General features: G+C 33.7%; 1 protein-coding gene and 1 non-coding gene across 6 annotated transcripts in view; both read right to left on the reverse strand.

Annotated features, from left to right (window-relative positions):
* The window catches only part of LOC145293183 (putative RNA-binding protein 46), a 115,110-nt gene that overhangs the window by 57,548 nt on the left and 30,066 nt on the right, over positions 1-27,496 (reverse strand). For 4 of the 5 annotated variants that reach the window (XM_080139665.1, XM_080139666.1, XM_080139663.1 and 1 more), the window contains exons 2-4: positions 6,068-6,248; positions 2,904-2,992; positions 1,457-1,534 (exon numbers count right to left, since the gene is read on the reverse strand). In XM_080139665.1, coding sequence (XP_079995791.1) covers positions 1,457-1,534; positions 2,904-2,992; positions 6,068-6,248 — 348 coding nt within the window. The remainder of the gene's footprint in view (positions 1-1,456; positions 1,535-2,903; positions 2,993-6,067; positions 6,249-27,496) is intronic. The other variant, XM_080139664.1, reaches the window with a different exon arrangement.
* On the reverse strand, positions 10,798-10,869 carry Trnah-aug (transfer RNA histidin (anticodon AUG)). Its single transcript has one exon. It is a non-coding gene; the product is annotated as a tRNA-His (tRNA).

The raw sequence follows: 27,496 nt of genomic DNA on the forward strand, positions 1-27,496 counted from the left end.
TCATGAACATGTTTCAGTAAGCCAATTACAAACGAGAGACCTCTTCAAGCAATACTGCTTATACAAAAGTAGAGTATGTAAGCTATCTGTCTCTCTCTCTCATAAAATAAAATTCACATGAAATCACCTTTTTCTTCACCCTATTCCCTCTGCTTTTTGTTATCAAGTAAGATCTTGGACTTGCAGTTTCATCAAATACTTTTGCTAGCAAAATCCAATCCCGCATTTTGCTAATTCATACCCTCTGATGAGAAGGAAAGTATTTTATTTGAAACTCGGCGAATTAAGGACTATCCACTTATCTAGTGTTTCCTTTTCAAATTAAATATTTTTTAAAATCTTTTTCAAATTTTTTTTTAACATGTTTTATTAACTATTTGCTCTTTTGGAAATCACTCCAAACAAGACATAAAGCCACTTGATGTAAGGTGTTAACAAGAAGGAAAGATGATTATCAAAAAGATGGAAGAATGTCTATTAACCTTAGTCTTGAAAAAAAATAACAATAAATAAAAATGGTTGTAATACGACAGCAGTCATCGAAAAGAGGGTTTCACAAGCCTGCAGTTTTTGGAAAGCTGTATATGTTTGTATCTTTGTTTCCTTGTATGTTAACACACCGAAAATCTACATTTTTGGTTGTCAGTGGCACTAGATAATCATCAATTACTTTTTGAATCCTATCTTTGATCGGGTAATCATTTTTAAATGACTTGGTCTCAAATCGATTTTAGTATAAATAGGATTTTTTCATAGTTGACTTAAAATTAAAGTGGCATTCGTTTAACTTATTTAAAGCTGACAATTTGTACAATAAGAAAGATTAGATGGTAAATAAGCAACTGCAGGTCATGTTAATTTAGACATTGCTATATTGTAATTTTTTGTTCAGTAAAGTTAGTTTTTTTAACAACTTGATTTTTAAATATGTCATAAAATCTATAAACAAAATGTATAATACAGTGGAGGTTGTTTATTTTAATCACTGACAATTGTTAGCAAGTAACTGATAACATCAGTGAATTTTTTTATACAATTTAAATATAAATTATCTGAGATAAAAAGATTTAGTATTATTATAAAATAGTTTTAAAAAATTCTTAAGAATTATAAAATTTAAATAAAATAGTTATCTCCAAATTTTAAAATTGTCATAAGATAGTTAAAATTAATAGTAAATTAATAAGAAATACAGTTAAACTTTTTTTAAAAATAAACAAATGCTACTGAAAACAACAAAATTAAGAGATGTTTAGTTGTTTTACAAAAATTTATACATTAATTCTTTTCAAGATAAAAAAGGTTTAATTTAATTTAATCCAAGGAATAGTTATTAATTAAAAAAAGATGAAAGAGCAACTAGTAAAACTTACAATCACCCCTTAAAATCTAAATATAATATAAAAAATCCAAATATAATATAAAATAAAATAAAATTAAAAAAAAATAAAAGTACATATTCACTATCAGTCCTGGTAACAGATTCAGGTTGACTCTTATCATCATCATCATCATCATCATCAAGTCGGCAAGGCTAAAACCATTAAACTTATCATTAAAAAAATCAACAATTTAATAAGTATTTCACATACATTTTATGAATTATTAAAAATTTAGAACAATCCTAAATTTTACACTGAAAATAAAGTAGATTTAATCAAACTGTTTTAATACAAAGAAAATAAAGTTTACCATTTTGTATAAACATTCAATAAACACAGTTGGATCAAACAAAACTTTTTGGGGCTTATCAGAAGTAAAAAAAGCTTATTTAAACCATTTTATTATGCACCTGGGATTATTAATAGAAAAACAGTTTATCAGATGATAAGCTAATCTAAGTAGCTGACTATAGTTGAAGGTGACCAAAAGGCTCTTTTCATTAGTTGCTCACTGAGGTGTAGGGGAGGGTGACTCTCCATCCCAGAATTACACCACTTGCCCTCGACCCTCCCCCCACATAATGCTGAATGTTGAGCAAGGGGACATCGAGTTAATTTTTTGTAACATGACGGAGGATTGAATCCATGTCTCCTGGCCCATTAGTGAACACTTACCATTATATATATATATATATATATATATATATATATATATATATATATATAAATGGTTTGTAATATATTATTTTTTTAAAACCCTATTTAAGCCAATCTAGTGCATAGAAATACTATTTCTTTTAAAATATTAATTGTAAAAGTATAGATATTGTAAAGTTATCTAACTGATATCTATACTTACGAGGATGTTTACAAAGTAAAATTTTGTTTTCTAAGAACAAAGATTATTAGATTGTTTTATTAAAACAGATTTATCTAGTTCTTAGTAATAACCCTATCAACAAATTTTAATAATCTAGAATGACTTAATCATACATTAGATTAATAAAATAAATACAAACAAAATAAGAACAAGATAATAACACTCTTGATAATTTACACAATCCAATAAAATACAACATTCTTTAATCTACATAAAGATATCCCTTTTTACTTGCCTCCACATGAAGGAAAATCCAAGCATAAGATCCGTTTTTAACATGGAGAAATTAAGCTAACTAAAATAGGGTGATTTGAATGGGAACAAAAATTTGTAATCTAGTTGGAACACCTTTATGAATGTAGGTGCCTCAGGTGACAGGCAATAATCTTTCGTTTGAGCAAAGGTAATATTAGAATGCTATACTGAGACTGGACCAATATTACACATTGATCTACAGAAAACCTTCTATATATAGATTCCAAAATCTAATTTTATGATGGAATGAAAATACATGGATTTCTATCCATGTATTTTCCAAGTACCATTTCACCAATACTAAAAATGTTTATTTTAATTGTTAGATAATATTGGCTAAATTTTATTACTTTCACAAAATAAGATAAAATGAAAATGAAATTTACCTGTGATAATTTTTTATGCAACATTCTTTTGCTTTTTTCGACTGGTTTTGCAAACACCACTTCTATTTTAGAGTTTTCTAAATTTGTACCTAGAATGTTTAAAAGAATAAATCAATTAGCTTGTAAGAAAGACTTCACAAAAAAACTTTATAATACTAAAAACCTGTAGAGTTTGTTTGAAATCAGCAGCAGTGCAACCAACTCGTCAGCCGTAACTGTTCCTGGTGATATATTGGGGGACAATCTTATAATTCTTTCAATTCAATGTTTTTATCAATATTTTATTTCTTTTATGTTACAAGTTTCAAATTCCTTTTAGAGAATATATCTCCAACAATAATAATGAAAAAATAAAAACTAATCGTTACATCATTATACAACACTTTCCTTTAGACTTACTATACATCTTTCAGACTCTAGCTAATTTATCAACATTAAAAAACATGACTGCATTCTCTTAGACATATTTTAGTTAATAACACAAAGACAGTATACTGATAAACATAAGATAAATTCTTGAAGTAATCTACATTTAAAATCTATACACCCTAAAATTAAAAACATTTACCAAATTAGTCAAAAAATGTCTAACATAGTAAATAAATACTAACAAATTATCAGATGTTAAACATTATCATTTCGAATTCTGTACGAGCATTTCATGTTATAATGCTCACTGGTACTATACATGTTCATTTTACAGTTGATTAAAAACTTAAAAGCTAAAATGTACAAAATAGATGCAAGCATTCTAAAACCAATCCCAGCCTGATGATGGATCTGATGAGTACTTGTGAAAATATGGAGCAAGGAACCCATGAAACCAACACACCATTTTGACAAGAAAATCAAAAAGTTAATTATTTGGGAAAGAGGGAGGGAGTGTGGGAGTGTGTGTATACACACACACACACTTTTACCTCCTTTTAAAATACCAACTTTTTCTCTTTTGACAAGAAGCATTTAGCTTTGAAATGTCATGGCCTAAAGACTTTATGCTTTATCTTTTCACACACACACACACACACACACGTTGGATGCATCTCAATCATCAAATAAAAAAAATCAATCCATTTATTTTTATTTCAGTAAATGCCAATCTATTTTGCTTTTGGCTTTATCCATATTTCGCAATCTGTAGCAAAATCTCTATATGAAATGACTAGTTTCCAATTACACATGTAAGAGCATAGTATTTTACATTATAATCTTAAAAAAAAAAAGTTACAAGTAACACTATACAATAATTGGATTGCCCATCAATACTTGCGATTTAACTGAATAAAAATTACTGAATAATTCAGCCAATTGAATTATATAACAAAGTAGAGAGTTACCGAATGTGTTGAACAACTTTACAAACCATTGTCTGAAGAATGGTTACAGTCTTTAGTTCAATGGGCCGAATTCCATGTTCATTATTAATAGTCAAAATTTTAGCTCAAATTTATGTTAATTTTTTTAATTCCATAGCATGTGTCAATTAATAAAAAGTAAGATTCCAATAACCATCTTATTTTTATTAGTTTCTTAACAGGCCATTTTGTTTGCAGTTAAAAGTTATCTATGAGGGTCATTCCAAAAGTAAATCCTACTATTTTTTTTTTTAATTCAAAATGTTGAAGAGCTATGAAGATGGAAGTGGCATCATTAAAATGAATGTTAAATACAAGAACCCAATTTTGCCGTTTTCTTTTTTAAATCAGCTAAAAAAGTAATTTTTTGCAAATTGATAAATGGTGAAAACTACCCAAAACAAAGAAACTATAAAAAAAATCTTTATATCATTATCAAGTTGTGTTCTTTGTTTTTCTTTTTTTTTTTATATACTAAAATCAACCAGGAACTTTCTTCATAAGCCTGGTTATCAATACATAAAATTTTGGGGGTATAATTAATGTAATGGATACCAATGTGGGCTGAAATCAATTGAAACTAATCAAATCCTAATTAGTTTATTGCTTTCATATATATATATATATATATATATATATTTACATGGTAGTCACCACTTATCAAGGCCCAGAAGCCACTGGGGGGATAAGGATTAATACGTGTAAGGTAATCAATGGGATAATACCGTATTATCGTTAGTAATGGAGATTTCATAAAGTGTCTTAAGAGGGTGGTTCATCAGGAATTTGTTTATGTTGGACTTGAAGACATCCAAGTTGTAGTCAGTTAGGAAACAGGCAAAAAGAAGAGAGTTCCACAGGCGTGCACTTCTAAGAAAGAAGCTTTGTTCATGGAATCTACGTTTTGATTTAGGCACAGATAAAAAGTGGGGAAAATTATTGACAGTGGTTTCAGTTAGACGGGTGTTTTTCGTGAAAGATTGGCGAGGGGAGACCAGAGCACTAGCCATGGAAATAACGATAAACCATAGATGGTCATGTCATCAGCATAGATGTCAACAAATGATTTAAGTATGTGTTTTGGGAGATTAATGTAGATCAGGAAGAACGCCTGAGGGACTCCAGCATTAATACCGGGGCCTCTGATTTCTGCCCATCAACCACTACTCTTATGAGCCTATTAGAGAGAAATGATTTAATGATTGAGAAAACATTTCCACATTTTCAGTTATACCGTAGCTGGAAATCTTGTGAAGTAGGCCTTTGCCTTTATGCCATACCTATATATATATATATGTATATATATATATATATATATATATATAAAATATATTTGTAGTCATCGACATACAGTCCTGTTTCGTTGTATCACAACTCATCAGTGCCGCTAGACTAACACCTATCCCAAGTCGAGGATCGAACCTAGAACCGTCGTGATGACAGTCGGCAACACACACACACCAAAAGAATTGAGAAAAGATATGAATCACAACATCCAAAGAAAATACAGATAACATTTAATAAAAGAATTTAATAAAAGAAACAAAAATAATTTAATAATAGAAAAAAGAATTCAAAAGTAAAAAGAAAAGTTTCAACACGCCATAAATTAGATCCACATAATATGAACAGAGAAAATACAGAACTAATAGACGTTTCTCTTTATGCTTGATAGAAAATAGTATATTTTTTATTTTTTTTAAATACATTTTGTAAATATATATTGTTTTTTAAAATTTATTTTTATAAATATATAAATTAAAATGCAATTAACGAGTTGAAATTACAATAGAAAATGATCATGCATACCATCTAATTTATCCTTGGCTGTAACAGCATCGTCACGCGTTGTAAAATGAACAAATGCAAAATCTCTGATAATCTTGACGCGTTCCACAACATTTTCCTTTCCAGTTGCTTCTGTGAAAACTCGTTTTAATGTCTCTTCAGTGGTTCCCATCATCAAGTTTCGAACGTATAAAATTTTTACCTACAATTATGAAGAAAAGAAAGAAAAAAAATGTAAAATATTGCATGCAAAGCAAAATTTTATATATTACTAGCTTATTTATATAGCTATACTAGTGAATCAAATAAGGGAAAAATCCTTATTTACTTTATATATAAGATACAAACTCACCACGCCGGGAGGTGGGGGGGGGGATACTACTAAAACTAACTATCAGTCAAAGTTAAACATTAAAATGATGAAGTCGATTGAGAGTTAAATCAATATTTGACAAAACAGACTTGCTAAAAAAGTTAATTACTGGTGAAGGTAATAGGAGAAAATCTATGTGTATTTCATATATAACAAATATTGACCTAACAAGTCACAGGTGGTGTAGTATATATCTTTATACAGGTGCAACTGTAAGGCCATGTGGTCCCCCACTTGACTACTTAACAACCTCAACGTTGTGTACTGTGGGCTTTCCTCATAGCCGTGTCGTCGTCTCTCACATTTGGCCACTGCCGAGGGGCACACACGGTATAACAAGTATATATAAAAAATAAAACAACTGCATAGAAAAACACCAGTTCCCACACTTTCAATAAATATTAGTTGCATTGTGTGCATATTTGTGGGGGGAACTCTTTTAGAGTTAACATCTATATCTTAATTTTTCTGTCAAAGTTATGTTTGGCAGTTGTTAGTTCATCGCGATCCCCAAAGCTCTCCTGACCAGATTCAAGCCACCACTGCTTTCGATTATGTCAAACTCACAACTGCTTTTAAACCATTCCTATTGTCAAACTCCTTAAAGCTAACTAAAATATATTGATCTCTATTGTTTAGTCCTTTGTCCTAAAATAACTGCTACACCTTGTTTAACAATCCTGTTAACTGCCACACCTTGACCAACAACTCAACCCTACCTTTAATTTGTGTTCCTTTGTTCTCTAGATAAACCTATTCCTCTTTTCTTTTGTCATGTTTTTTGTTTTTTTACTTCTTAACACTGGAGTGAGGGACACCAAGAGTATCACAGTGCATCAATTTTCAAGCAACTGATGGTCTAGCACAATGGAATTTAATCTAGCTGCCATCAGACTAGTTTACTTGGCACCCAACAGATGGCCGTGTGTAGCATATGTCATCAATTTGTTTAAACTGCATCTGCTGGTGGCATCTCCTTTTATTTTCAGATTAAATCTTATTTTGCTTAGCTTTGGTTTCACAGGACAAATGATAAATATGGTGTTAAACATTTGTAAATTAATTTAATTTGTTCATTTATGGTTGTTGAAGTTTTTAGCAATCTTGGTGGTGTATAGTTTATTGTTTCCATGCAGAGTAGATGTTATCATTTTGTGATGTCATTCTTAAAACAAATAAGGATAACCTGGAACAGTAGATGACCTAAAAAAAAATGTCATCCATCAAACCAGAGTGATATGAATAACCATGCACAGTTGATGACCTAAAAAAAATCACATCATCCATCAAGCAACAGAGAGGTGTGTGTGTGTGTGGGGGGGGGGGGGTGATCATTTGGGTCACAGATCATCTACTCGAACCATCTACAACCTTGGTGTCTAGTATTCTAAAATTCTCTGAACATTAAAAAGGTAAAGTAAATTTGTATGAATCAGAATGATTAGGTTGCTGGCATTGGTTTCTCAGATTCTTTCTAGAATTAATTCTTCCCAGAAATAATCAGGTACTTACAGGAGGAACCACGTGATGGTTGCCAGCATCCCTAAGTACTATGGAATGAACTAGATTTGAACTTAGCAGATACAGGTAATCAGTGTATTGTGAATCAGTTAACTATTAACTTCCCTCTGAACATTATCTTGCTTGTACCTATTTACTATGCCTCCTCACAGGACAGAGTTAGACACCAGGGTCGTTTTTTAACATGGAGAAAAGGTACAAAAATAAAAAATTGTCTCAATCGTGAAGGACTGATCCGCCACCGAAAGAGAACAAGAAATGGAAGTGCAGCATCTGAAGAACAGGTACTACACTTTGATCTTGACCAAAATGTTTGTTTCTGGAGGACAACAAAACCAAATGTCATAAAGCTACCATTTATCCTTTATGGTGTATATTTTTAAACAGATATGCATTAATAAAGGGGAAGAAGAGAGAAAAGAAAGGAGAGACAGGGAGAGACAGAGGCAAAGCCTAACAGGTACCAAGTTATTTTGAATTGTGATGTTCCTGGCAATGAGCTTGGAGGCAATCAAGTCTTCGAAGGGACAAAGACAAACGCAGTGAACAAGGCTATTATAAATAGTGATAAAGAGAACAAAGAAGCCAACGTCATTCCAACGCAAGCTAGTAAAGAGAATTAAAAGCATGGAGAGAAGTTGAAAAGTCCCCTACAAAACCCTTACAAGTCACTATGTCAATACCAAAGTAGTCATCATCCGCACCTCAAATATTAGCTGGATAAGATCAAACAAACTTGATAAAGTCTGCAGAAAATGTGGAATTGGAAAGCAAGCTGCCAAGTATGGCATCTATGATTACTTGAGAATTCATTAACCACTGCTCCCCAAATGCTTCGACAAATGATCCCTCTTTTCGTCCCCTAGATTTTGGAGAAATGAATTCATACCCTAGCCACTTATATCTATAATCTACACATCATATTAACAGCAACAATAGAACAAAAACTCCGAAACAACACTAATCTTTATCTACTTATTCATGTACTTTTGCATTTCTCTTTGGTATTTGAATAAAAAAATAAATAAATAAAAATAAGATGCAGATCCAGGAGAGATTAAGTTATGGTTTGCACAAATATACTGTGTATGTTTGAAAGTAATCCACCCACCCCATTTTTACCCTTTCTCACCAGGAGAGAGGTGGCAACAATATGACAGGAGCTACTCAGCTAACAGGGCTCTGTTGAAAATCCAAAATTCACCAACAGGACCTGAGATCTGCTAGTGTGTGTCTAGCAAGGGTGTTTCAAGTGCCAACATTTGGGGAGGGATGTCGACAGTATCGCAATAGTACTCAAAGCCCAAGTATGATCCCTTCAACATAACTATATGAGGAATGAGCAATTACTCAGAAATTCTACCAGACTAGATTAATTCTTATCCTAGAAAAACAAGATATACATACTATAAAATGTTCACTAACTCAACGTTTGATGGAGTAAAGAACTGTTGAACACTAGGATACCTGAGGCCCCTTGATTTTATACACGCACAAACCAGTACAGATGTCTTCTTTTCTGTCTATGTCCAGGATTCATACAACTTTTCGACAGCATTGCCCACAATTGTGAATTACGTCAAGATAGGCTTATGGCACAAAGAGTTGAAACCAGCAAGGGTATCTAAAATATTATCCATCTGTATAAATAAGTTATGACTTTTTATCTGCTGGATTCTGCCGGCATTGGTTTCCCATATTGTTTTTAGAATCAGGTACTCACAGAAGGGATGACGTGACGGTTGTCAGCATCCTTAATGAAAGTGATATTATAGATTTATAATTGTAAGTTTCAACTACTAAAAGTCCCTTTCCATGTTCTTTAAATAGATTATCATTTTTAAAACTTTTCTTTAAATGTTACATATTAGAGACCCTATGTCAATAGTGATTAAGTTAGCTAGCATGGATTTTGACAAGGTTTACACATAGTGTATGTCATGATAACCCAAATCTACAAAAACACAGAATCATTTCCAGGGTTGAATAAAAGGATGACCCATATGAAAGATCAAAACTAAACAGCAAAAGTCAAGGGGATGAAGAACATGGTTTTCAAGCCAAGAAAAGAAAAAAAGTTTTTAAATCTGTTTGTCTAGAAGCAAATATGAGACACACTGCCAATAATGCTGTAAAAAGCTTTGATATTTTTTATATAAAACTAGCAGGACCGGTCTTTCAGCATCGATCTGGACCAAATATAAAAAAAATTCTTTAAGTATAAAAAAAATATCTCTAATATATATTACAGTGGAGGGATCAAATGTGTGTGGATATTATTTTTACTTTGCAAAAACTAAAACTTATTTAAGGGTTATGTCAGGGTCAACTTTGAGTTATGCTAGGGTTAGTTAAGTGAAGCATATTTTTTCAAATCTTTTCTGCACAATTAACTTTTTCTTGTATCATCTATTTGTTCCGAGTAAAATTGCTTTAAATATTGTACACACTTGTCACGTTCCTTCTCGCAAAACAACTATCATTCTATTACGTTTAAGAGCTTATCTCGATTTGTTACTGCATCCTCACGTGTGAGAATTTAACTTTTTCCCAGGGTAAAATTAATTCCAATACAATCTTCATTAAATTAATATCGTTAAGTGTCTGACCATCTTAAAATGTAAAATATTTAATTTTATTTTCATTCATAACTAGCAGCTGTGCCGCGTCAGCACACACAACGCCAAGTCAAACACAAAATCAAGTATACTCAACATGGTCTTACCATCAATGCTTACCCTGTGAACTCAGAGTATGGGAAATTCTCATATGTACAAAACAAAATCACTTAAAAAACAAAAAAAAAAAAATTTAACTAAGGTTGTAAATGTTGGATAAATGGTGGTTAAAATTATTACGAACTTGCCAGGATTCGAACCTGGAATCTTCTAATCCATAGTCAGATGCGTTTCCATTGCACCACAAGTCCTGTTCATATGCCGAAAGATGTTACCGCGACTGTATACAGACAGTGCTAAATTCCGTTGACATGGGCAGATAACTTTTTTGATAAAAACGAAACCCTTATTTCGGGCTTTTTGTGTGATTCGGTGCTATTTGTTACAAACCATATATAGATAAAGACAATCTAACCTTTCAGGAAAAAAAAAAAAATAATAATTTTTCAAGTCTGTGCATCCATTCGAAAAGTTTTATTGGTATATATACACACATAAATAAATTTAGAATTTTATTAATAGTATAGATATGTAATGTTTTGAATCAAAAATACTTAAACAAATAAATAGGGGAGATGGATATTCTCACATTATAAAAACAACCACATGTCTAACTTTCCCCATGGAGACACAAGTTTTAAGTGATATTAAAATTCTTTGATTACACAAGTTTATTTTTGCTCTTATTTTTGGACATTTGAATTCTACTCATATTTATACACCGGTTCCCATTATATGACTGAAGTAAAGCAAGCAACTTTAACCCTGTTCAGTAACATCTAAGTGACCATTTGGGAATACAAGGTGCTGTATGTATGTGACAGGACGTCGACACCTTCCTGCAAGAACTAACACCATCATCTCATTTGAACAGGATGTACATGCAATTAGGGACTCCTTGTGAATTCAATATTCCCTAAAAACTTCCTCCTTCACAAGAAGCCGGTTTAACCTAACTAGTGTGAATGCTGCTACATTTTTTTCATCATTACAAAGATGTTTTAGTATAAAAAAAGAAAACAATTGAATAAGATGGACTTTATTCAAGTACACTTATCAATAATTTTGACAATTGTTAAATTATATTTAGAAATATCTTTAATTTCATTTATTTGCATTGATGAATATGAAGAAAATTGAACTTTATACTCTTCAAATCACATGTATACTTTTCAGAACTGATTTCGACTTTTGGGGCGGGAGGGTTGCTTTAAGCTCGGAATACAGGAGAGAAGAAAAAATAGACAAAAATAGACAAGCCTAAAACACAGTAACGAATTAATTTTCACATTTATTTATTCAGTTCACGGTCTAAAATGAATACTGCAAATAAATCACCCCAAAAAAGAGAAAAGATAACACGCATATAGTTCACCTATATGGCAAAGGCCTGGCCAATATTGAAGCTAACATTACAAAGTAGCAATCATAGAGGGTGTTTTTATTTATTTTATTTTTTTTTTTAGAAGTGGCAAACTTTAAATTGACAATAACTAATTGATGTTCTAGGATGGAGTACTGTTGCCACATCTGAGCAGGAGCTACTTGACACGCTCTATCTTGCCTTAATAGAGCTCAAAAACAACTTTGAAACATAGATGGTGCCCTTTTCTCTTCCCTGCAATCTCTTTCCCACAGAAGAGATGTTGTTAGCCTGTCTCTGCTCTATCGTTATTTTCATGGCAAGCGCTCGTCTGAGCTCCAATCTATGCCCCTTCCCCGCTTACCAAACTTTCACATAAAACACTCGACTAGCTACAATCACTGTCAACAATTTTCCCCACTAGATTCCATAAACAAAGCTTCTTTAACACTGTTCCATTCACCGGCTGATTACAATATGGTAGCTTTCAAGTTCAATGTAAACAAGTTCTTGTTGAGACATCCCCTTAAATTCTACCCACTCTATACCATTAACAATTACTACACTACCACCTTATATTCATTAACTTTTATCCTCGAGTGGCCTCCCAGCCTTGATAAGCAACGAATCTCTTAAAAAATATATTTTCTTTAATTGCAGATTTACAAATTATCGGTTAATATGAGTTCAGCTTGGTCTGGTAATTCATGTAGCTTCAGTAGGATAGAGCCACATGCCACACAAACCATAATACGATTAATTTATTAAAGAGAAATATTTGATGAACGAATAATTTCACAAAATGACATGTCAACTGGCCACCTCATCCATGCGATTTAACCCCATTAGATTATTTTTTGGGGAGGGATATGTTAAGTTCCATGTCTATGTTGATAAACCAAACACAATAGACCACTTAAAAGATATTCAATACATTATTGCCAAAGTATAGCATAATTTAATGCATTGAGTTGAGAAAATTGGATCTCTACATTATGCCATATACCTAAAATTGCATCTAAATTATAAATGCCAAAAAATAATCTTTGGAATAAATGACATTTGTATAATAAAAATATTTGGTTCACGTGTATGAGTGATACTCCCCTCCTCATATATATATATATATATTTATTTTTATTTTCAATTTTATTCAGAGGATTATTATCAAATGGACACTAATCCACCATATATATATATATATATATATATATATATATATACAAGAAAAATTCAATATTTAAACATTTGTAAGAGTGTTTAGTTTCTAATGCAATGTTCTAGTAAATTGATCACCCATTTTAGAACCACTCAACGTTTTTAGGCCAAATTCTGCCTTTTTTTTTAAATTCCTCTGAATATCGCTCATACATGTGAACCAAATTTTTTTTCTGTGATTTGTTTAAATTTAAAGTTCAGTGCTTCTAAACAACTATACTTACAAGACAAGAACAAAGATGTCTACCCTCCCATAAAAAAAAGTACAGAGAGGAAATTAAGTTCGTAATTCAATAATAAATTAAATAAAAAATACGATATGACAAGATCATTTTTATGTCTTTTTTAGATCTTTTTCAGTATGCCTTATTTTTTTTTGGAGATGAGGGAACTTGAACGTTTAGGGTCATTTTAAAAATAGTAGGCTTGACATTATGCACCCCCCCTCCTCAGTTTTATTTTTCTAACCCATTTACATCTCATCCCTAGTTAGAGATCAGTCTGCTTATTTTTAGTCCAATACAAACTGGATTACAGCAGGTAGTCTATTTAGGAAGGGTTGGTAGAATCTTACTAACCAAATTTTTTATTCTTGTTTTTTTTTCACTCCACAATTCTCACCGATGAAATTTTTTTTTTTTTTTTTACATAGGCATCACCACATTATCAAGGCCCAGAGGCCACTCAAGGATAAGGGTTAAAGAGTGTACAGTAGAAATTGGACAATATAGTAATCATTAGTAATGAAAATTTGGTAAATTTGATAACTTATATGGAACGGCTCATCAAGAACTTATTTACATTAGACTTGAACACAACCATATTGTAGTCAGCCGGAAAGCAGGAAAACGGAAGACAATTCCACAGGCGTGCAGTTCTAAGAAAGAAGCTTTGTTCATGGAATCTACGTTTAGGTTTAGGCACAGATAAAGAGTGGGGGGAATTATTGATAGTGTTTACAGCTAGACGAGTGTTTCTTGTGAAAGTTAGGCGAGGGGGGACCATAGACTGAAGCTCAGTCGAACACTTTCCATGAAAATAACGATACATCAGAGACAAACTCGCAACATCTCCTCTGCGAGATAGAGGTTGCAGAGAAGAGAAAGGGACATCTCTTACGAGGCTACGAAGTCTATTTTGAACTCTATCAAGGCAGGATAAGTCCTTTCTAGCAGCTCCTGCCCAGATGTGGCAACAGTATTCCATCCTTGGATATACCTGGCTCTTCTATAGATAGAGAATTGCATCAGCAGTGAGATATCTACCGGATCGATAGAAAGATCCCACCATTTTTCCAGCAGCCTTGGCAACAGATTTAATGTACGTGTTCCATTTAAGATCAGGAGTAATGGTCAAGCCCAGAAGTTTGTCAAAACTTGAGGCCTCCTGAAGACGAGAGCCATTCATTTCAATTGATGCCAGATGTGGATCAGAATGTTGATGATGTAAAGAAAGAAGCTTAGTTTTAGATGCATTAAAAGTAACCAGCCACTCCTTTCCCCATTGTACTACGTGCTCAAGATCGAAAAAAATTGTATATAGACGTATTTATTTATTAAAATTTTTCAGCAATTTGGGAAATTGTAAGTAGGAAAACCCCTGAAGTAAATGTGGCATTATGGTGATTGACGGTTCTAGTTAAGAGTAGGATAAACATTTTCTAGTCATCGTGACAAAGGATGACCAATGACACCAATTTTCTCAAACTTTTGACTGGCCTTGTGCCTAATTTGTTCAAATTTTAAAATGTAAATTTTTATTTTGTACAAATAAATGTAAATAAAGTGTAGTATCTCTTCTGGTACTACACTTCCATCTATTTTTGATCAGTGAAAGATAAATCCTTCAAGACCGAGAAAATTTAAATTTTTGTTCTAATCCAATCCAGAGTGCTCCTTTTGGGGGAGTTGAAAAAAACCGTTGTGGTGTCTAACTCTGCTCTTTTAGGGAAGCAACTAAATAGAGACACCAGTTAGCTAGATATTAGGGTATTATTAAAATTATTTTTGGTAACTTTCCAAAAGTATAAGTTCATGGAGAATACAAAGGCTGTGTGGCAAATATCGATGATTTAACAAATTTCTACGCTTATAAGAAAACAGCTGACCTCAAATTAAAAAAAAAAAAAAAAAAAACAGTAAACAGGTCAAGGTTTTATCAACGTGTCTTTCCTTTGAATAACTGATATCAAATCAACTTCTAAATAATAGATTACATTAAAATTAACCGAATGTGTTTGACGGCTTTTAAAAATTGACTTCTAGGGCCAGGTCTATTTCTTTCTCAAGTTCATCTTTATCACTTCCTCCCATGTTTTTCTTGGCCTTCTCCTATAAACTGAACCTGCTACTTCAACTGTTCTACATCTTGCTAATCCAAGAACTAAATCAAATCTCTACATAAAAAAAAAGACTTAATTTGGGAATCTTAAGTAGAACCAATCACTAGTGTGAATGTGGCATTATGGTGACTGAGAACTCTAGCAAGGAATATCTCAGAAAACTTAGGTACAGTGACAAGGATGTCCACAGACCCCCATTCCCACTTTTTTGATTGGCCTTGTGCCTAATTTTGTTTTGTGAACTTTAATCTCGAAAACCAATCAAAAATCCACATTGCCAATGTAGAGTTTTGGTTGGAAATGAAAATCACCATGCAGCAGCTTGCTACCACCGTTAGATTTGAGTGTTTATTAGACTAGCCAACAAAACAATAACACCTCCAATAAATGTCATCAATTGTGCAAAAATGTAATCCATCGATATTTTCAAGTTTTGAGCAATTGTCTAGGTGCCAAACTGGCTGTAAGGAGAGTGCTTTTTTTTTTTCTTAATCAGACATTACTTTTGTAATGAACATGTAACTTTTTTTTTTTTTTTTGTTAAATTTTGTCTTTTCTGCAGTGGTATGGTTAAAGAAGCATTTGGGGATATGATCGGGTTAAGAGAAGGTTTCGACAGGCTGCTTCCACCTTCCAGACTTAGGCTTAGTGATAAACTTTACCACTAACCCTAAGACTAGGTGGCAATAGAGGTGTTTAAACTTCTGTCAACAAAACAAACAATTTATCCCTGCCTCAAAAAAAGAAGAAAAAAATTTTTTTTTAAATAAATGTTATTAAAGGTAAGATAAGTTACTCCTCTATCTAGCTGGATATGTTTTTAGTGTTTTTATCTTTGAAGTCTTGATAATGACTTAAAATAAAAATAGTGTTAGCAACTCACCCAATAAATATTGCTGACATTTATTGGGTGAGACAGTATTTTGTTTTGTTAAGTCATTCAAAGATGTCAAATCACAGCCATTTTTTCTTGTTTTCATGTAACGTTAGACGCTACTTGTTTTTTCAAACAGAAACGTTTTAAAGTAAAAACACTAAAAACTTATCCAGCTAGGTAGAAAAGTAACTTATCTTACCTTTGATGACATTTATTTGTTATGTATTTATTTTTTGACCACTTTTTTATATCTTTTGTGTGTTATAAATCAAATCCGAAAGAACATTTAAAACGCTATTTGGCTGGATAATGGTCCAGAAATGGGTGATCATTTTACATTATATTTATATGCAAAACTCATCTCGCATTCTAAAAAAAAATGCTTTTGCTTTTCAGTTAACGGTGAATCAAATGTTACAATTTTATCCCAAAATAAAAAAGTAGAAAATAATTTGATGATTTAATGCATATTAAGTAAAAAAATATATTAACAATCAAACTGGTTATTGGTCTTTTTTCTTTTTTTTATAAAAAAGGCGAATTGAATGTGCACGCAAACACAAACATGGCGATCAATGAAAACAATAGGGAATACATTGGATAATAAGTTTTAATATAAAAACTACATATTGGCGACAATTTTAGATGTGATATTTGTTCAAAACAAACCCCAAATACCTCTAAAAATCAACTTTTAAAAAGTTAATTTTTAGTTGGTACTCAAGCACCACTTATCAAGGCCAGAAGGCCACTCAAGAAAAAGGGTTAATGAATCTATGGTGGTAGTCTAGTAATCGTTAATGGCGTAGATTGAGTAGAACTTTGATTATTTAAGAGGACAGCTCAATAAGAACTTGTTTACATTGGACTTGAAAGCTATAATATTGTAATCGAGAGAGAGTGGGAAAATTGTTGATAGTGGTTGTAGAAAGTTGAGCGTTTTGTGAAAGTTTGCCACAGATTGGAGCTCAGACAAACACTTGCCATGAAAACAAGTCACACGTGCACGGTCTCCCTCTTCTGCTGCATATGAGATGACGCCACAAAAAAATAGTGAAGAAATGATGAATGTGAGAAGTGTGTACTGTAGTGCCAACATTGCCTTCACATTTTCGCCAAGTTTCAGAAAAATCATTTGAGGCAAAAGTTATGGGGTAAAAAGTGTGATTTTTTGCAATTTCAGGGCATTTGTGACTCCTTTTGAGCACCTGGGAACGCCGAATCCCAGTGAAAATGGATAAATGATGCAGTTTCACACCTTAAGACATGTATATTTGAATTCAACACCATGGAAAACTACTATATAGACATACATATGTTCTTGAGTAATATGAAAAAAAGAGCTCCAAAAAGACATGTTTTTTTAGCCCGAAAAGTCCCAGAGAGATGCAAACCAGAATTTTGCCAGGGTCACTCATACTGAATTTATATTAAGAACAATGGCCTCTACATTTTGGCCAAGTTTCAGGAAAATCTAATGGATGGATCAAACGCTATGGGGCAAAAAGTGTCATTTTTGGCCATTTTTTTACCTCTTTTGAGCCCCTGGGGACGCCGAATCCCAGTGTAAATAGATAACAGTGCAGTTTCAGGCCTTAACACATGTATATTTCAGTTGACCACCATGAAAAACCTCTATATAGTCATACATATCAAGTTTTTGTTGAGAAATATGAAAATAGAACCACAAAAAGAGGCATTTTTAGCATAAGTCCCCGGGGTCGCGAACCAGAATTTTGCCAGGGTCACCCATACTGGATGTATATTAAGAATGATAGGTTCCACATTTTGGCCAAGTTTAAAAAAAAAATCTAATAGGCAGATCAAAAGTTATGGGGCAAAATGTGTCATTTTTGGCCATTTTGGGGCATTTTTAACCTCTTGAGCCCCTGGCAGCACAACGGGAATTTTTGTAAAAAAATTTTTTACTGTGCACATCTGAATAAAATAATGAAATACAATTTGTGGCAAAATTTCAGGAAAAACTAATGGACGGTTATCTGCCAATAGTCCGGACGCACGGACGCCACTGAAAACATAGGTCCCTCTCCAAAATCGGAGGACCAATAATGATAGAGCAGAGACAGGTTTGCAATGTCTTCTTTATTAAGCCATGATCATAAGACCGTTAGCAATAGACAGAGGCTAGGGAATGCATAAAACTTAGGAATATCACGATATTTAGCCAATACTGAACCCTGAAAATGTGACAGTGATACATGTTCAATCACACAATTTTGAGGCAGCACGTTAAGGACTACAGAACACAATGCAAAAGGAGATCGATGGTATATCTGAGTAAATATGCAGTGGATCTAATGTAAATATATATCGTTGCAGGTTTGGTCTGTTCAGCTGCAGCACAGGACAATATTTAAACATTGCAGTAGAGCAAGAACCATGAAATAATATGTAAGTAACAGAAACAACTGTCACATTGCAGCAAGTAGACAGCAGATCTAATCCAAGCAAATCATATACTCCAGAAGAAACAGGGTCATGGCAGGGAATACGTAGTATATATCTGATGGCACGACGTTGTATATGCTAAAGAGAATCAAAACACACTGCTAACTACCACAAACACCAAGAACCTGTGTTTCAGGTGGGGATGAATCATTGCCTTGTAAAGCCTAGTCAGCAAATGCCATTCATGAGGAATTTGGTAGCTCAAGATATGCAACACACAAAGCTCCTTATTAACCCTGTTGGATATGAGACAAGTTCGTCAAACCTGAGGTTGCTAGATATTATTACTCCCAGATAGTTATGACATTTTGAGAATGGCACAAATGTATCTTGAAACCAGATCCTATGAATAGGAACAGGAGAGACATTTAGAGGACAATGATGCAACTGTTTTCTGAGTTGAACACCAGGCCTCAATCTTTTGCCCAGTCAGACGCAAAAACAAGCAGCGACTGCAGGTATACCGAAATGAGATAGATGAGCTCATTTTCTATTAGCTGCTAATCTTCACCTGCAATGTCTTGACGGTGCCGGGTATTGAGAAGTGCAGTCTGGTGTGGCGTTAAGTTTTCCAGGAATGTGTTTAATCCAGAACCTGTACATTAACGACCATTCTTTGAAAGAAAACAAGCAAGGGTTCTTTATGTTTTCCAGGACCTGATCTGAGAATATTTTTACCAGTGGCTGATGGTCCACTGTAATCAATAAATTGGGTCATCTCAAAATGAACTTCCTACAAGACTAACCCGTATATTCCTTATCTTCTATGGGGGAGTAGCGAGATTCTGCACTCTTCATAAACTAGGATCCAACCAAAATCATTTTCAAGTGGTTCTTACCACAGTCAGGTCCTAGTTCTGTTGGGCATTGGCAGTGTTTCTAAAACAGAAAATACCCGATGCCAACCTTGCTATAGTCCGTTGAAAAGCAAGTTACCCTTTTCATCTCAAATGTTTTGAACCCCTCCTCAATTTTCCAACAATGTTTTTTTTTGACTTTTCAAATAGCTAATTTAGACTAGCATCCAAATAAAATTTGCGGTCCTTTGTTCGCAACAATTCGAGGGGGGGGGGTAAGATTGGCCTGTGAAAATGCATACGATACATGGTTAACCAATCTAAAACATGATCTGACATCTGTGATGTTTGTCGGCATCGGGAAGTTGAGAATGGCTTCAGTTATTTTTTTTTAGTTGGCCTTACGCCATCAGCTGTTATTAAAAAGCTGGCAAATTCGACTTCCTTATCTGCAAATTGAAACTTATCGGGATTGAAGACGATTCCATTTTTGCTGCAATAAGTGATATGGTTCAATGTGTGCCAGAAAGCAGATTCCATAGTTTTATCCCAGAGAAGGGTATCATCAATGTAACAAGTCCTTTGGGGTATGTCTACAGTAATGTTGTTGAACTGGTGAATGTATTCAACATCAAAGGCGTGGAAACCTTGGGGTGTTCTAAGGTACCGATGACGGTTCCACTGTTATGAATGTGGTTGCGTCTTGGGTTGATGGAAAGAGCAGTAAACTGTGATATCCAGAAATATTGGCTTTGGCCAACAACTTTTACTGGTATTCTGTATTTGCAAGTCCAGCTATAAGTTGGTCAGTCACCATGTCCTCCGAATAGTTTATAGTTAGTCAACAGCTCTCGTTAGGACACTGGGCAGTAAAATTGTAAAATATCGCTTGGGACCGAAGCTTAGCTAAAAACTGTGGGATCCTCCCCTTCTTGCTGTCTCGTATTGTGGAATCTATGTCTATGCACCTCTTGATCTAAACCTTTCACTGCAACGAGTCATATGCCGTAGGAAGTGTTCTGTGGTTATATTGAGTTTCAGGCCCTACTAGTTTGAACAAAAGTCTGTTTAACTTGTTCAAACAAGCCATTCTTAATTTGTTGCGTATTTCCACGGGGCTGGTTAAACTGCACATTTGTTTATACCAGGTCCATGCGTCGATGAATAACGCTCAGTCCCTGTCAGTATAACCATCTTCGATCACAGATCTATCCCTTTTTTTATTTAGTATGGGGTTTGACACATTTTCCTTGCCAGCGTGAAGCTCATTGTTTTCTTTCTGTAAATTTATCAACTGCTAAACTAGTTGCAAGTAATGTTCAGCATGGCATTGTTCTGACGCCATTCCAATTTCAGTAAAAAAATAATCTGGTAAAAATAAATCCTGTAGAAATGGATCTTGTTTGTAGCGCCATGTAAAAGTGGACTTAAAAGTCTACTGAATCCGGAACTAGCACTGAATTTATAAACTGCATGATGACTGGTGTTCCACTTTTTCCCCGACCAGTCTCGTCGGTCATTCCCATTCTCTGCAATGACCATAGTCAGAGAAATTGGCATTAGTTAGATACCTTCGATCTATTATCTTTGCACTTGCAGACCGGAACCATGGGTGAGGTCTTCTATAAAAGAGGCATGTGACCAGATACAAACAGCAAGTTACACAAATAAGCCAGGGGGTTGGAAAATGAGCGAGCACACCGAGTAAAAAAAAAGAAAAGAAAGAAAAAAAAAGCTGAATAAAACTTCTATTTTTATATTTGCTTTAAAATGAAAAAAAGCTACATTATATACATTGTTGGTCATCCATACCTTAAAATTTATCTGACGGCACTTTGAATAGCTTTGTAAACAACATGAGACCCTTAACAAACGTCGCCATACTTATAGAGTAATGTATTATGGAAACTGACCTGTGTATTATCCAGTAATGTATTATGGAAACTGACTAACTGCGCATTGAACGGATACTATAATACTTAGTTCATTGAACTTAAAAAAAAAAATCGTCAATGAATAATTTTTCATTATGTATATGAAATTGCTTAGAACTGTTTATATAAGCCGTAGATAATAATATGTAGGATTTTAGAATGCATGTAGCGTCTAGATTTATTTACATCGATTTTTACAAAGTTATTGCTATTTTGGCTTCCCGCGTGTTGATTGGGCTTTTTAGTATAAATAAAGTGAAAACTAAACTCAAACGGACGTTCTCGGTATTGCGCTGGGAAAAACGTCCAGAAGCAATCAGCTTTGATCAATCTTGTATATCAGACAGTTGCTATTCAATCTGGACAATTGGGAGCTGCTTTCCCCTCCCCAACATCTGTTGGGGGGGAAAAACAGTCAAATTTGGGTAAACAAACCCAAACGCTGCGTGACTTCTATTTGACCTTCTTAATTAGGTCAAATGGAAGCAGCAGAGTTAATTTTTATTGCGCACGCCTGTTTTTATAGTTAAATAAATAAATTCAAACCTGTGTATGTTGCAGTGGCCTAATGGTTAACGTTGCCCGTTTTTTTTTTTTTTCACACATTAATTTCCAACTCAAGGGTACGGGTTCGATTCTCATACTCACCAACCAAAACATGTTTTTTTTTTTTATTATTTAACACCCCCCCCCCGGGAGTTTTGATTTACCTCAAGACACCTGGGCATCGCCGGGTACCCCCCACTAGTCTATATATATAAAAGCGAAAATGTGTGCTTGTATGTCTCGCAAAAACTGTATGCTTGTATGTCTCGCAAAAAATGTATGTTTGTATGTCTCGCAAAAACTTTCACACAGGTTACGGATTTTCGCCAGATCGGTATCATTTTAAACTTCCAACCTCCGCCCGACAAATATCGAAAAATTGGCCAAAAACGTTAATTCCTTCACCCTAAAATGATCAGTTTTCTACAGGGGGGGGGTCAGCAAAAACCGTCCTCTCATGATGATTCTGCTTCTACGCATGCATCATACGGCGTCGTAACCTGATTTACTTTAAATATTTGAAAAAGTAACAATTTCGTGGACGTCGTCTTAGTTCGGTTGCTTAGAGTGCGCCTCATTACCTAAAGGTTTTGGTTTCGAATCGTGGTGTGAGATATCTTTTTTTCGATTTTTAAAATTTTAATATTGAAGCAGGGTTATTTAAGCCATTTTTCACGTGTTTTTCAGATTTTTCTGTTTTTTTTTTACTTTGCTTATTCTTAGGTTTTCATTAACACCCCCCCCCCTCGACCACACACACCCACCCAAAAACACCCGGGCAACGCCGGGTACCCCCCCCAAGCCATTTTTTACAGGTTTTTTTTTTGGGGGGGGGGGGGGGGGATTTTCAGATTTTTTAATGAAGTTTTAGCGTTCGTTTTTCTTTTTCCAATTTTTACATTTAACATAGTTCGTTTGCCTTATGTTAGTTTTTTTTTTTTAATATTTACTTTGCTTATTCTTATGTTTTGATTAACACCCCCCCCCACCCGAGTACACACACCTCGAAAATCCCCAGGCAACGCCGGGTACCCCTCGCTAGTCTAGAAATATAAAAGCGAAAATGTGTGTATGTATGTTTGTATGTGTGTTTGTGTGTCCACTAAAAACTTTCGACAGACACAACGAAAATTCGCAAACTCGGTATCATATTGAAGCTCCATCCTTCGCTCGAAAAATATCGAATTGGCCAAAAACGTTCATTTTTTCACCCCGAAATCGACAATTTTCGACAGGGGGGGAGGGGGGGTCAACAAAAACGGTCTTCTCGTGACCACGACCGGTTCTACGCATGCACCAGATGACGTCATGACCTGATTTACTTTAAATAGTTGAAAAACTGACTAAATTTCATGTATGTCGCGTTAGGTCAGTTGATTAGCGCGTTGGTTTATTATCTAAACGTTTTCGGTTCGAATCGTGGTGTGAGATGTCTTTTTCTTTTTTTTGATTTTTTAAATTTAAATATTGAACCAGTGTTATTTAAGCCATTTTTCACGTAACGATCATTTTTCTGGGGTTTTTTTTTTACTTCGCTCATCCACCCCCAACCACACACCCAAAAACACCTGGGTACCCACCGATTTTTTTAATTTTAATATCGAAACAGGCTTATTTAAGCCATTTTTCACGTGTTCGTTTTTCTGTTTTCTTTTTTCGTTTGCCTTACGTTAGCTTTTTTGTATTTTTTTTTCGATGTTTTGATTACCTTCCCCGCTCCTGCTTAAGTTTTAACGTTGTTTTCTTTTTTTACTTTGCTTATAACAAACAAACCTGGTCATTGACGTCGTAACGCTCGACGACTTCCGTGCGCGCACCTGTCAATTTGGTTTTTACTTAAATAAATTCCAACATCTCTCAGTAACTCATTCTGGCTGGCTGATTTTATTTTCAAACTTCGCCTCAAAACTTCGGGTTCGATCCTACCAACTTTTACCCCCCCCCCCCCGGTTTCTTTTTTATTTAACATCACACACACCTCCAAACACCTGGGCAACACTGGGTATCCCCGCTAGTCTATATATATAAAAGTGAAAATGTGTGTATGTATGTATGTGTGTGTGTGTTTGTATGTCTTGCAAAAACTTTCGACACGGGCCACGGATTTTCACCACATAGGTATCATTTTAAACTTCCAACCTTCGCCCGACAAATATCGAAAAATTGGCCAAAAACATTAATTCCTTCACCCTAAAATCATCAGTTTTGTACAGGGAGGGGTGCCAAAAAAATCGTTGCTTCATTTTCTCTGCTCCTGCTACTATGACAATGACGTCATGTTTGACCTAGAAAACGTTTCAACCACCTGCAAGTGTTTTTAAAGGTTTAATTTTATCAGTTATTAAGTGTATGTCTCTTTGGCGTAGGGGTAACGTGTTAGGTATTTTTTTTCCGCCTTAGCCTCAATGTAGCCCGAGTTTCTACCTAAACATTTTTTCCTCTTTTACACCTTTTTTTTCCTTACGTTTATTTGCTGTTTTGCTTTGTTTTGGTTTTTCCAATTTTTTTTTAACATAGTGATTTTTTTATAATATTAAAACAGGGTCACCCTCTCCTACATACACACCTCCAAACACCCAGGCAACGCCGGGTAACCCTGCTAGTTATATACAAGAAACAATTTTATAAAACAATGTTCTCTACAGTGCAATGTAGGTTACAACATTGTGGATTAAGTCACTGCGAGAGGCATGTGAAGTTTCCTCCTGGTGCACTGCGATGGGTCCAACAACTAGAGCATGCAATCAATTGATTTGATTAAAAAATGGTAGATTTTACCAATTTTGATGACAATATTCAATCATTCAATCCCAGGCAAAGTTGGTTCATACTGCTAGTATTAAATAAAAATGTGACAGTCCATACAAAAACTTTGAATTGAAAGTAAGTTTCCGAAAGATTTAATAAAACCTGTTTTAGGAATTTAAAATTAATATTTCCTAGAATAAAGAGGAATTTAATAAAAAATAATTTCATATTTTGTTCGGGCTAAAATTACCATATAGAAAAGTAATAAAGAAAATTCAGTCAGTTATGAGTTTCATATCAAAGCGGAGGAAGTTAATTGTTTTAGGTGTTGTCTGCTAAACTATGAAAATTTTCTGGATAACATTTATATTGTCTTTCATATTTCAAATCAAAGGTAAGACTTATACTGTTATATTTCATTTAAATAATGATTGAACAAAAACTTTAAAAAAAATATAATGTATATTTGTAATAAGTTTTTCTTTTCCTATATTTTTAATGTTTTATAAGACCTGTTTTTTATTACATCTGCGATGCTATCGCTGTATTCTTATTTTTTTTGTTTTGGTTATTTTATCATGCTTAAATCAAATTTCGTCCATTTTATTCAGTGTAAAATAATGTTTATATGCAATTTAAACCCTGATCCTTCCTCTTCAATATAGAGTAAAAATGACAATGAATTGATTTCATTTTACTAATTTTTACTTGTAGTTTTTGTTGTGTCGACAATGTGAATGAACATGTTATGTATGTTGAACTCTGTGAATGAGCATGTTATCAATGTCACATTTTTTGAGTTCAGTATTGTCTAACTATTGTGATATTCCTAAGTTTTATGAATTCTCTAATTAGCTAGGTAACCTCTGTCTATCGCTAATGACCATGGCTTACGTTTTCATTTCAGTTGTATGTACTGCAAAATCCCCCGTAGATGTTTCCTTTAGTTTCGAAGGAGAAAAAACATTTAAGTTGACACCTGTTCTGTTTTTTGTTGCACAGAATACATTTTATTTTTAGTAAACTGAGAGTTGTCAGGGGCAGGAGGAGGCGCTTTTCTGCCAAACTGGATATAGTTTTTAGTGTTTTTGTTTAATGTAGCATGTTTATTCCGCACAAGGAGCATGGTGTTTACCAATGTATTTGAGAGTTTAAAGTGGCGCCTGACTCTTGAGCAAGGTAGGTTTGGGAAGGGGAGATGAAAATTTAAAAGGGCTGTACAGGGTGCTGTTGGAAACTTGCCAAATATATGTCAGCCTATGTCACGGTAACATATATTGGGCAAGTTTCTAATAGTGTTTTGTATAGCTTTTTAAAATTATTTTTGACTCCTTTTCCCAAACTTAAAGTGTTCAAGGTAGAGTCGGGCCGGGCGCCATTTTGAGTTCTCGAACACTATGTTTTTCTGGCCGAATAAGCATGTTGCATTGGATAAAAACACTGAAAGGCATCCAGTTGGGTGGAAGGGTGACTTATCTTGCCTTTGATTGCATTCGTTTGTTATATATTAGTTTTTTGACAACTTTTTCGAGTCTGTGTATAGTGGTGCAAACTCGAAATGTATAATTGTAAACTGTTTTTTTTTAAATCTTGTTTTATTTTGGTTTTGTGTGTTACGTTTTTAGGACTCAAAAATTATTTTAAAAAAACTTTATTGTTTACCTAAATATTTAAATTTTTTAATGAAATTTTGTTTCTTTGTTATTGTAGCGAAATTCGAAAATTAAAATATAGAATTTCAAGATTTGTGTAATGCAATCATTTTTTCTTATTTCAGCTTTGACTTACAACTCTGAGCACCTTATTGTACCCATCTTGTAATTTGTTTTTTTTTTAATTCTTTATTTAAAAAAAAAATTTTTTCTTTAATCTTTTGTCAAATATGCTATTAGCCAATACTGTTTTCCCTTTTCTTATATTTAAAATGAAAAAAAAAAAAAGTTACCCATGAAAACGAACTTTCCAAATTAAAACTTGCACTGGTACCTTAACTCAGAAAAACACGGCTTTTTCTCTTTTCAACTAGTCTATTTTCTCTTTTCAACTAGTCTATTTTCTCTTTTCAACTAGTCTATTTTCTCTTTTCAACTAGTCTAAACTTAATACTCAACCCAAACTGTATTACTTTTAACCAGTTTTTAAATGAGTTCTTCAAATCTAAATTAATACAAAATAACTTGACTCACAAATTGATAAAAGTTCCATTATCGTATTTTAATTATAAGGTAAAGCTAGAGCATTCTATCTCCGGTAGATAAAGCCAAAAATAAAAGCATTGTTGAATTAAAAGTAATAAAGAATAAAGAATATAGAATCCTACAAAGATTACCAACCCCCCACTCCAACATATCCTTTAAGTACCCAGCATAAAACTAGTCAGGTCTGCTAGTCTTTCCTTCTTTTACAATATGAACTGAGGAAGGAAAGGTCAAACTCCCCGGGACCAAAAGTTAAGCAATTTTTCTATCTATATAGCTTTTGAAATCTATTTGTCCTAATATCACAAACATTTGTGCATTGCAAACATTTTTTCTTATTTCAGCTTTGACTTAAACTCTGAACACATTGTACCCATCTTGTAGTTT

The sequence above is a fragment of the Euprymna scolopes genome, chromosome 14 (genome assembly GCF_053919585.1).
Source record: "Euprymna scolopes isolate OS-2025 chromosome 14, ASM5391958v1, whole genome shotgun sequence".
NCBI classification, from domain to species: domain Eukaryota; kingdom Metazoa; phylum Mollusca; class Cephalopoda; order Sepiida; family Sepiolidae; genus Euprymna; species Euprymna scolopes.